The sequence below is a fragment of the Podarcis pityusensis genome, assembly GCF_964106645.2.
Source record: "Podarcis pityusensis genome assembly, chromosome: 3".
In the NCBI taxonomy this organism is placed as follows: Eukaryota; Metazoa; Chordata; class Lepidosauria; order Squamata; family Lacertidae; genus Podarcis; species Podarcis pityusensis.
In genome coordinates, this window is record NC_138026.1 from 116,841,965 (window position 1) to 116,853,818 (window position 11,854).

At 43.8% G+C, this 11,854-nt stretch overlaps 1 protein-coding gene across 1 annotated transcript; it reads right to left on the minus strand.

The window, feature by feature from the left end:
- Positions 1-5,951: 5,951 nt before the first annotated feature.
- Positions 5,952-10,059, minus strand: LOC308474666 (uncharacterized protein). The gene is made up of 3 exons (XM_081001248.1): positions 9,901-10,059; positions 7,216-7,332; positions 5,952-6,262 (listed from the first exon to the last, which is right to left on the minus strand). Exons 1-3 carry the CDS (start codon positions 9,956-9,958, stop codon positions 6,129-6,131), a joined length of 309 nt encoding a protein of 102 aa, XP_080857374.1. The 5' UTR covers positions 9,959-10,059; the 3' UTR covers positions 5,952-6,128.
- Between the last annotated feature and the right edge of the window lie 1,795 nt (positions 10,060-11,854).

Below are 11,854 nucleotides of genomic sequence, written 5' to 3' on the forward strand. Positions count from 1 at the left end.
GGGATGATGGGAGTTGTAGTCCAAAAACAGCTGGAGGCCCAAGGTTGGGGAACACTGGTCTAAACCACTGAGCCTAGGGCTTGCAGATCGGAAGGTCGAAGGTTCGAATCCCTGCGATGGGGTGAGCTTCCGTTGCTCGGTCCCAGCTCTTGCCAACCTAGCATTTCAAAAGCACACCAGAGTGCAAGTAGATAAATAGGTACCACTCCGGCAGGAAGGTAAATGGTGTTTCCGTGCGCTGCTCTCGTTTCGCCAGAAGCAGCTCACTCATGCTGGCCACATGACCCGGAAAAACTGCCTACGGACAAACGTTGGTTCCCTCGGCCAGTAAAGCAAGATGAGCCCTGCACCCTCAGATTTCTTCGCGACTGGACTTAACTTCTGGACTTAAATTACCTTTACCTTTTAATGCTGCCTTTTAGAAATTTTGGAAAAATATTTGAAAAGCAACTGCAATCTGTAAGTCCCAGTGAACTGTTACTTTGTTTTTTTCTTTTATGTTTGGAAAAAGAGATAAATATACAGCAGATAAATAAATAAGGCCCCTCTAAACGTGACCATTACATGATGTTGACCAGAACTTTCCTCTCCATGCCTGTCCATCTAAATCAGTGGCCATCTCTCTGACCAGTTGATCTCCAGGTCACTTTTGGCACTCCATCCAGCTGTACATTCACTGAACTTTATCCTGCTCTTCTTCCCAAAGGAGACTGGGTCACAAATATCTCTAATCACTTCATATAAAACTATTCATATAAAACTATTTTAATTATATTATTTATTTGACTTATATACCACTCATCAAAATATCCCAGGGCAGTTCAAAAGTTAAACACAGAAGATAAAAGCACAGAAGTAGAAGGAGAAAAATTGAAAAGAGATTTTTGTTTCTTGCCTTTTTTGATTATAAGTCTAGGATCAGGGGCTGTTTTCCCTTCTTTTAAAAAATGCTATCTGTAAGTCCCAGTGAAATGCTATATTTTTGGGGGGAAAGATAAAAATACAGAAGATAAATAAATAAGGTCCCTCTAAAAGTGACCATTCTATCAAAAAATGATGTTGACCAGAACTTCAGTCAAATCAGAACTTTCCTCTCCTTGCCTGTCCATCTAAATCAGTGACCATCTTTCTGTCCAGGAGAAGGTGTAATATAAATATCAGAATAAAAGATAAAATAATAGTTAGCACCACCTTTCCTGCAAGATGCTGTGTCACTTTGAGGGTCCAGCCTTTGCCATCACCTCCTACAGCAATGGAGAAGGGGATCCTCAGGTCTCCCTGGGTCTTTGTGTGGTGGAGTCCTCAGAATCAGTGACTGCCAGTGGCCCATCCTGACATCCAGGATGGGCCAGGGGATGTCGGCATTGATCTTGCAAATTCCTCTGAGAGCTCTTCTGGGGCTGAGCCTGCATGTCCTCTTCCTTTCTGCTACAGATTCCTTAAATGTTCCTTTGAATCCATCCAACACTACAGTTTTATGATCCTCCCTCATCTCCTGAAGGTGAGCAATCTGACTCCAAGCTCATGAAAGTGTGATCGATTACAGATTTCCTTCTTTCTTTTATTCAGGATAATCATCAGTATATGAGGAAATGGAGGGTTCTGCCAGAAGGGAATCACCAAACGCTACCCATCTGGCCTAACTCTTCGAGCTTCCTGTGGCTTCAATGCACAATGCTGTTCCCTTCAATGACATCAGTGAGCAGCCCACATCCATAGGTGTGAACGCCTGATTGCTACGCTGATTCTTCTGGATCTTTGCTTGTGGAAGTGGTTCTGATCAATCCATTTGTGAAGCAAACAATGAAATAAAGATCAGTGTGTTCATATGATCATCTAATTAAACGCATATTAAACTGCAATTGAGAAATTGTATTTATTTATTTATTTTAAAAAAGCATCTATGGCTTAATATAACCCAACTCCAGTGGAAGCGCATCATATCTGCCCAAGATCCCTCTTGACAGAAGTCCTCATCCCCGAGTCCCAGGAGCAGATAACTGCAGCCATTGCTTTTCATGCACCCAGGCAGAGCTTGGGTTTCGTTGCCAAGTTGGTTATGTGAACACGGGAGGGATAGGCTGAACTCAACCCAGACTGGAGCCATGACCTAACTAGAGCTGATTATTAAGGAGCCACTGCTTTGTGGGTGCCCATAGGTCATTGAGAAAGAAATTAGTAGTGGGAAGGAGAAACTATGGTAAGAAGCCATTTTGGGGGCGGTGAAATGAACTGAGGAAAGGGTTTGTGTGTGTGTGTGTGTGTGTGTGTGTGTGTGTGTGTGATGGGGAGATAGTTTCAGTGGCTCCCATGAATGGGCTCACCTCATCCCAATGCTGCTATTAATTTAATCACCATCTTCTTTTAGGATCAACCCACACAGAATAAATCAGGGATTGTAGGAAATGCAATTCATGTATGATGGGAATTGTAGTCCAACAATGATCAGAGGGTCACAGGGAGACTGCATATCTATCAGCAGTTGTGATTCGACCTGGACATCCCAGAATTACAGAAGTTATCCCACCTTCTGATAGGATGTCAAATGTATGTTTCAACATCTCTTTGGCTCTGCAGCACTGTAAGTAAAGAGAACCTTATTGTTTCATCCAAAGAAGACTTCTGCCTTAGAGCGCTTTCTCTTTAGCAGAGATCTTGGAGAAAACTTCAGGCATGAGGTTCCCTTACCTGAACTTTGTTCTGGCCTTGCAATTGCAGTTGAACTGAACAGTCCAACCAAAAGAGGTTGCATCAAACTGCATTACAGTCAAGCTCTTACCCAAAATTCCACTTCCGTTTTATCCAGGTGCTGTGAATTTGGCAGCAGCTTTTGTGAGATGACACGAAATCTGTTAATTGATATGGAAAGAAAACAGCATGAGAAAGCTTGTTCTTCAGATAAAACTAAGGAAGCTCTCCAAGAGGAATAAATTGCATAGGCAATTTATTTTGGCACAACAACACTATAAGTAAAGAGAACCTCCTTTTTCCATCCAAACTCCACTTCCTTCTGCCTTAGAGCACCTTCCCTTTGGCAGAGATCTCAGAGGAAACTCCAGCCCTGAAATTCCTCTACCTGAGCTTTGCTCTGGTCTTCATCCTCTTCCCCGTTGTTGCAAGTAAGAGAGCAGTTCAAGCTCAGTGGAGGAGCATCTGCTGCAAATGCAGAAGGTCTCAGATTCAATCCCAGGTATTTCCCCAGCTGGAAACCCTGAAGAACTGCTGCCTGTCAGTGTAGACGACACAGCGGAGACTGTTGTGACTTTTAGAAATATGACTTATTCACACATTTACAAACTGAGCCTCTCCTAGAGTCTTCCACCTCCTTCCCAAAGCCTAGTTAGCACTGTCCCAGATGTAGGAAGGAGATGGGAGAGCCATAGGACCCTGCCAGAGCCCTCACGCCTCCTTCCCAATGCCTGGTGCCCTGCTTACCCAAAGCAAGCACTTAGAATCATAGCATTGTAGAGTCAGTCATCTACTCCAACCCCCTGAAAGGCTTTGGGTAGGAGGTGGGAAGATGCCCCTTGGCTTGGCGACCTATGTGTGGGAACCGGTCACACTGCCCTAAATCTTCCTCTGGACTCAGCTACATTAGTTTTAAATGCAATATAACACTGGGACACCAGATGGGGCTGTAGAGTTCCGTCTTTCATCAACTTGATTTCCCATTACACATTTTCTTGAATCCTGAGCACAATAGCAGGAATTTCAGTGAAGTTGGGACACAGGCAAACCTGTTTTGCTCCATTGTTCCGTTACATCATAATGATAAAAATAATAATGATAATAATTTCGTTATTTGGACACCACTCACCTTACTGGGTTGCCACAGCCACTCTGGGCAGCTACCAGCATGTACAGAAACATATTGAAGCATCAACACCTCTTAACTGCTGCCAGAATCCTCTTCCAAAATCCAGGGAAGAAACGAGAACAACAACCATGAGGGAATGAATAACTAAAATCTGGGCCGTACATGGTGAGAATAAGAGAGGGCAGACATGGAAATGTCTTTGCCAAGAAATAAAGTCTTTTTAGAAGGTACTGAAGTAAGAAGGCATAGGAGAGTATAAAGCCATTTTTGTTACTTGGAACCTTTCAATATTATTATTATTATTATTATTATTATTATTATTATTATTATTTGTGTTTGGAATTCATATGGAAATGTGGTCCTATTGTTTAATTCTAGATGTGCTGGTCCTGTGGGTTACCCGAGAGGTGAGGTCCAAGTCCAGTCGTGGTCAAAGGTGCATTGTGGAGGCAGTCCGTAGAAGCTGAAGCTGGGTGCAGGGCAGGGAGTTGGGTGAAGTCAGGAACAGGCTTGCAAGCAGGGAGCCAGGGCTGGTCAGGAGCTCAGGCAGGAAAGCAGGACAGGATTCAGGGAGGAACTAGGAACCAACAATGTTGCTCCCGCAACTTGGGACTGAGGCTGGCCGGCTTTTATCTGCCCTGAGGCGTAGGGCGGCCCCGATCCTCTGGTGACTCGCCTCTCCTGGCCTGGAGGCGAGCACTCCTTCTGCAGGAACTTAGTTCCCTCCGCCTCTCTGCCCTGAGCCTCTGCAGCTCAGGAGAGGTTGGAGGGTTACCGAGCCCAGAGGCAACCTCAGCTTCTTCTGATGGGGCTGAGATTGGAGCACCTGCAGGCAATGGGCTCTCCATCACCTCAGGAGCCAGAGCAGACTCAGCTGGTGCTTGCACCTGAGGATCCAGCACAGGTGAGGGCCTTCAAGCTCATGCCCCAGCCCCAGCTCAGCTGGTTCTGGAGGTGGGGAATCCTGTGCAGGCTGGGATCCCTCAGGTTCAGCATCCGAGTCCGAATCCCAGGCCATCACACTAGATATATTTTTCTACTTGTATTTTATTTTGATTGTCATCTGTGATTATACGTTGTCTTGTTATTGTCAGGCTGCTGCCAGCAACTCCCAGCCGGTTGCCAGGAACACACAAAGACAAGGAAATGTTTCTTACCATCCTTTTATAATTCAGTCATTACAGAGAGAGGCTACAGAACCCAGCCTCTTGGATAATGGTGTTGTCCCGAGTGAATCTCCACCCTCTACCCCCGTCTCTCCCACGTCCTCATTCATCACTTCTACAGGTGCTGCTACGCACCCTCTGTCTTTGAGCTCTTTGCTCTCTGACTTTCAAGGCTCAACAGGTTCTGGGAGAGAGGGGGTCAGGAATGCTTTCTAAAGACATTGTGTCCATCAGCTGTTGCCCCCCTAGTACTTCCTCACCTCATCTCCCATTACTTCCCAATTTCACCCCCCCATGTGCCTCTGAGCTGTGACCTCCCTCAAGCCCCTGTTGTAAATCTAAACTGTCTTCCACTTCCTCCTCCCTGGAAGGGTCAAGCTGGGAAGGCCGTCTCCACCATTCCTCCTCTGCCCAGTCCCTGACAGTTATGAATTAATGTGAAAGAAAGTTGAAAAGAATGAAGGATCCAGATGATGATTGACCCTGGGATCTTGATCACTAGGCAGCAATAGCCCTTCCTGGTTCTTCGGTTCCTCCCAACCCCCACTCCCTGGAACCTCTCTGAGTCCCTTCTCTCATTCACAGAAATTCCCAACCCTCAAAAAAAATCTGAGTCCTACTCAGAGTAGACCCATGGAAAGAAATAAACCTAATGCAGCCATGTCCATTAACTTCAATATCACTAAATGCCACCCTCAATTATTTGTGGTCACCCACAAGGCAATGGCTCCTTAAAAATCAGCTTCAATTCAGTCATGCTTTCAGTCTGGGTTGAGTTCAGCCTGTCCCACCCATGTTCCCATAACCTGTGTGCATGAAAAGCACTGGCTTCAATTATCTGTTCCTGAAACTACTTGATGAGGACTTCAGTCAAGAGGGATTTTCAGCAGATAAGATGTTCTTTCACTGGAGGTGGGTCATATTTAGCAGTAGACTTTTTTTAAAAAAAATCACACACACACAAAAACTTTCAATTTCAACTTTGCAAAATTATTTTGTGTTTATTCATCTGAGCAGACTGATATTTATTTCATTGCCTGCTTTCACAAATGAACTGATCAGGCCCACTTCCACAAGCAAAGATCCAGAAGAATTGTTGTAACCATTGGACGTTCACACACACGGATGTGGGCTGCTCACTGGTGTCACTCGGGGGCACAGCATTTTGCATTGATGCCACAGTTAGCCGGAAGAGTTTTACCAGACGGACAGGGTTCATTGAGTCCCACTTGGCAGAACCCTCCCAGTCTATTGCACTGGGGTGTTGTCGGTGGTTTGTCTGCAACAAAGAAACAATGAAATCTATCATTGATGGCCCTAAAGTCAGGTTCCTCACCTTCAGGAGATGTGTAGAATTGTAGAGTTTGAAGGGTTCGAAATAACATCTAGTCCTACCCCAGTGTCCCTATTTTCCAAGGATATCCCTGATTTAAAGAAGCCGTCCTAGTTTTTGATTTGATCCTGGAATATCCCACTTTTCCTTAGGACGTCCCTATTTTCATTGGAGAAATGTTGGAGGGTATGGAGTTATCCAGCACCCAAGTTGTCTGAAGTTTTTATAATATTTAATGTTTTATTGTGTGTGTGTGTGTGTGTGTGTGTGTGTGTGTACCTTTCCACCAGAGTGATACCTATTTATCTACTTGCACTTTGAAGTGCCTTCGAACTGCTAGGTTGGCAGGAGCTGGGACTGAGCAACGGGAGCTCACCCCGTCACAGGAATTCGAACTGCCAACCCTCCGATCGGCAAGCCCTAGGCTCTGTGGTTGAGACCACAGTGCCACCCGCTCGCGTAGACCAGTTTAAAAAGTCCAGGACACCAATTTTTATGGCCTTCTAGTGACTATGGTGGGTCATTTGCCAGAATTAATGTATTTAGCTTTAACTCTGGAAGTGTGTACTCAATTCTGATATAACTAAGCCTCATGGAGAAAAATACACATCAGAAGGCTCAGTTTGGTCACTAGATGCAGAACCTAGAACTGCAGCTTGAGAACTGAATCATACTTTGTATTACTAAGAATTGGGTTAGTATGTCCTGAGAATAGTATCAGCTACTCTGATTTATAAAGTGATTGATCACTGTTTCCTTTAGCACAAGCAAAGCCTTGCTTCTGCTTCCTCCAACGAAGATCTAGAGCGTAGATCAGGAAATCAGAATGAAAAAGCAGGATTAAAAATGAACAAACATTCCCCCTTGTTAGCATGATCAACTCGTTGGATTTCACTTACTCTTGCAGCAGTTTCCATTAATGCCACACATGGCTGGAATATATCCATAGGGACATTTCAGAGTTAGTGGCACCTGGCAATATCCTCCCTGTTCTTCGCAGCTTTTGGCAGGTTGCCCTGTCAAAAGAGAGGGACGTAAATTGTCATTACTTGAAAAGACTTCTTGTGCAAAAAAGAACATTAATTGGTTGACAACGTTTTGTTTTGAGCATTGGAATAGCACTGTCAAGTATGAGAGCCAGCCTGATTTGGTGGTTAGCATGTCAGACTAGGGCCTGGGAGACAAGGGTTCAAATCCTCACTCAGACATAAAGCTCACTGGGTGGCCTTGTCACTCACAGCCTGATCTAACTCACAGGGTTTATTCAAGGAAGGGGCTGGGCCCCCCAAAAAAGTTTGGCAGCGGCCATGAGCACACACTTTAGTCATGTCATGTGACCCTGGACCACCTCAGTCATGGCGGCAAGGCAGCATGCCAAACTGATTCTATACATCTTGTTAGGGAATCATTCTGCCAGAAACAAGTAGAAGGTTCCAGAAGGTTCCAGACCTTTCCTTTATATATGGGAGTGGCACTCTGAGCTTAATTAGAATCAGCTGGACATGCCAATAAAAAGAAGACCACTCAGATTCGGTTTTGCAGTTGCCTGACGGCAGACGTTTGTCCAAAGAGTGCTGCCTGTAAAAGCTGCTGACGGACTGTTCCTGTAATTTACAATGTACTGGAGATAAGAGTGGCTTTGTCTGAAAGTGTGCTGTTAATTGCTGGTTTTTTTAACAATTGGAAAATATTCTTTGCTATCATAATGCTTGTACCCGGTCTGGGAATACAATCTCTTTACCGAGACTTCACAGAGTTTAGTGAGTCATCTTTCAAACAACTTTTTGTTATTGTCCACAGCTTCTGGGGAGAAGATTACTCTGCTAAACAATTGAAAGAGGTTTTACCTACACTAAGGGTACCAGACGTCCCTGTTTCCCGGGGACAGTCCCCGGATTTACACATCAGTCCCCATACAAAATCCATTGAAGTTGAAAAGTGTCCCTGGATTCATTGAAAGAAATTGGGTAACCTTATGTAAAGAAAAAGAAGGTACTTTGTACCATATGTGGTGGGAATGTAGAGAAGTTAAAAAATTCTGGGAGATGATATATAATGAGTTGAAAAAGATGTTTAAAATGATATTTGTAAAAAACAACAACCCAGAAGCATTTTGTTAGGGATTTTAGGACGAGATCAGCCAAGAAAAACAAAGAACTTATTTATGTATGCTGCAACAGCGGCAAGAGTCTTGTTAGCACAAAGATGGAAGAATGAGGAAATCCCAACGAAAGAACAATGGCAAGAAAAACTGATGAGCTATGCAGAATGGGCAAAGTTTACATATAAACTACGTGAGAAGGACAACAGTGACTTTAAGGAAGAATGGGAACTTTTTACATACTACTTAAGAAGACAACAAAATGATTTGGACTCCTTGGCAGGCTTTGAATAAACATCCACAAATTTATTAGTAGAACATATGATGGATAAGGTAATGATATGTACAATTCTACAATATGCAGAGAAAAATATGTATAAACAAATCAGAGACGGGAACTGAGGGAAGTCTCTGGGGGGGTGGGAGAGGGAGGGAGGGAATAAAAAGGGGGGATGTAATTGGTTATGTTGATTGATAATTTGTGTTGTTAACATTTTTCAATAAAAATATATTTTTATAAAAAAGAAAAAAAATCTGGTAACCTTAACCTACACACAAGTATCTGTGAAGGGAAAGTGTGTGGACAGTAACCTTTTAGATTGGTCTACAGGGGCATAGTCTCTCAAAAGGGATATTTTCTGGAATCTTCTCTGTAGTATTACTGATGGGAACACATTCAGTCCTGCTACAATGTATGCCCTGCGTTGATCTGGGTTAATCAGGTGGCAGAGATAAGGCAGACAGCTGTCCCTCTCTGACTTCTGCCTGCAGCCTGCATATTCTTCAGCGCACATCCAACTGTGCTGGCTACTGCCCTTCTCGCTACTAGCCAGGTGAGGAGGGAGAAAGGCCCACCCATTTGCCCAGGGAACACCATCACTTCTTTCGTTATACTCATTGGGTCTTTAGGTGGCAACTATGGTGGTCATTCTCTCACAAAGAAGCTTGTCTGGCTAGTTCAGCAATGAAATCCTCCATTATATTTTTACCCTTGCTGAATCCAGGATTTAGAAGGGACTTGGGCATCATGCACACTAACCCCTCCAAACTCACAACAATATATCTGTATCTAAAGAAGTGTGCATGCACACGAAAGCTTATACCCAGAACAAACTTAGATGGTCCCTAAGGTGCTATTTCAATTGTGTCAGACCAACACTGCTACCTGCCTGAACAATATAAATGACCACGAAGGAACCTGGAGTGTACCTCAGTCTGTAACGTTGCTGCTTTCACAAAAGCCGTATATTCAAAAACAGTTTTATTATGAAATGCGTTCCTTCTTTACCACCCCTATTTCGGCAGCCACACAGGATAGGATGCTCTCTTATAAGCAGTCACACTAGTTCAGAATTTTCTACACTGAGAGGCAGCAGATCTCCAGGGTCTCTGGCAGGGGGAAACCCAGCACTTTGCAGAAACACCTGCAGTTTGAACCTGATACTCCCCCATCCCCACCCCCGAGCTTGAGCTGTCCTCTTACCTGCAACAACGTGGAAGAGGATGAAGACCAGAGCAAAGCTCAGGTAGAGGAACCTCATGGCTGGAGTTGTCTCTCAGATCTTTGCCCAAGGGAAGACGCTCTAAGGCAGAAGGAAGTCGAGTTTGGATGGAACAAGGAGGTTCTCTTTACTTATAGTGTTGCAGTGCAACATCAAAGAAATGTTGAAACATACATTTGCTCATCTGGGTGGGGAAAGCTGCAAACAGGTTTTTCCAGTAACTCAGCATCTGAACCCTCCAGGCCCTTTTCTCTTAACTCATCCTAAGCTATTTATTTCTCTTCCTAAGATTTACCCGCAGAACCACCTTTTCAATATGTTCACAATCTGTCCTGTGCTCCAGGCCCTGATGTTTTATTTCCATAACAATTAGCAGATTTCCTGTAATCTCAACTTCACAACACCTAAATGGAAAGGAAGTGAAATAGTTTTGCTGTGATGCAGTTTGATGCAACCTCTTGTGGTTGGACTGCAATTGCAATACCTACCAAGAAAGAAACTTTTCAGTGTGCTTTTCTCCTGATCTGCACATTTTGTGCTTGTTTTTGTGATGCACAAGGTTTTATGTACACTTTCTCCATTATGCGGTTTTTTATAAAAAATAAAATAGTGATTTTATTCCATCATCCATAAGAAGATTTCACCATCACTGAAATATTGCCAAATCTGACCCTCAGTCTGAAGGTACATTGTGGCTTTTAGAAATATGATTTATTCACCTATTTCCAACTTAGGTCTGTATGGAGGGGGTCCAGAACAGCATGGCCCAGAAAAAGGTGATCAATGCAGTACTCACTATAGAACACAATTAAAAACTGCATGCAAAGAAACATGGTCTTTGCTTGTTTGATTCTGTATTCATTGGTGTTACGACCACAGCAAACTAGGGCAAGTTCTTAAAGAAATGGGTGTACCTGATCACCTCATCTCTCTCCTGAGAAATCTCTATGTGGGACAAGAAGCTACACTTAGAACTGGATATGGAACAACTAATTGGTTCAAAATTGGGAAAGGACTATAACAAGGCTATATATTATCTCCCTGCTTATTTCACTTATATGCAAAATTCATCATGCAAAAGGCTGGGCTGGATGAATCCCAAGCCGGAATTAAGATGGCCGGAAGAAATATCAACAACCTCAGATATGCAGATGACACAACCTTGCTGGCAGAAAGTGAGGAGGAATTAAAGAACCTTTTAATGAGGGTGAAAGAGGAGAGTGCAAAATATGATATGAATCTCAACATCAAAAAACTAAGATCATGGCCCTGGACCCATCACCTCCTGGCAAACACAAGGGGAAGAAATGGAGGCAGTGAGAGATTTTACTTTCTTGGGCTCCATGATCACTGCAGATGGTGTCAGCAGTCACAAAATTAAAAGATGCCTGCTTCTTGGGAGAAAAGCAATAACAAACCTAGACAGCATCCTAAAAAGCAGAGACATCACCTTGCCAACAAAGGTCCGTGAAGTTAAAGCTATGGTTTTCCCCATAGTGATGTATGGAAATGAGAGCTGGACCATAAAGAAGGCTGATCACCGAAGAATTAATGCTTTTGACTTATGGTGATGGAGGAGACTCTTGAGGGTCCCATGGACTGCCAGAAGATCAAACCTATCTATTGTTAAGGAAATCAGCCCTGAGTGCTCACTGGAAGGACAGATCGTGAAGCTGAGGCTCCAATACTTTGGCCACCTCATGAGAAGAGAAAAGACTCCCTGGAAAAGACCTTGATGTTTGGAAAGATGGAGGGCACAAGGAGAAGGGGACGACAGAGGATGAGATGGTTGGACAGTGTTCTCGAAGCTACAAACATGAGTTTGACCAAACTGTGGGAGGCAGTGGAAGACAGGAGTGCCTGGCATGCTCTGGTCCATGGGGTCACGAAGAGGTGGACACAACTAAATGACTAAACAACAACAAACAACAACAA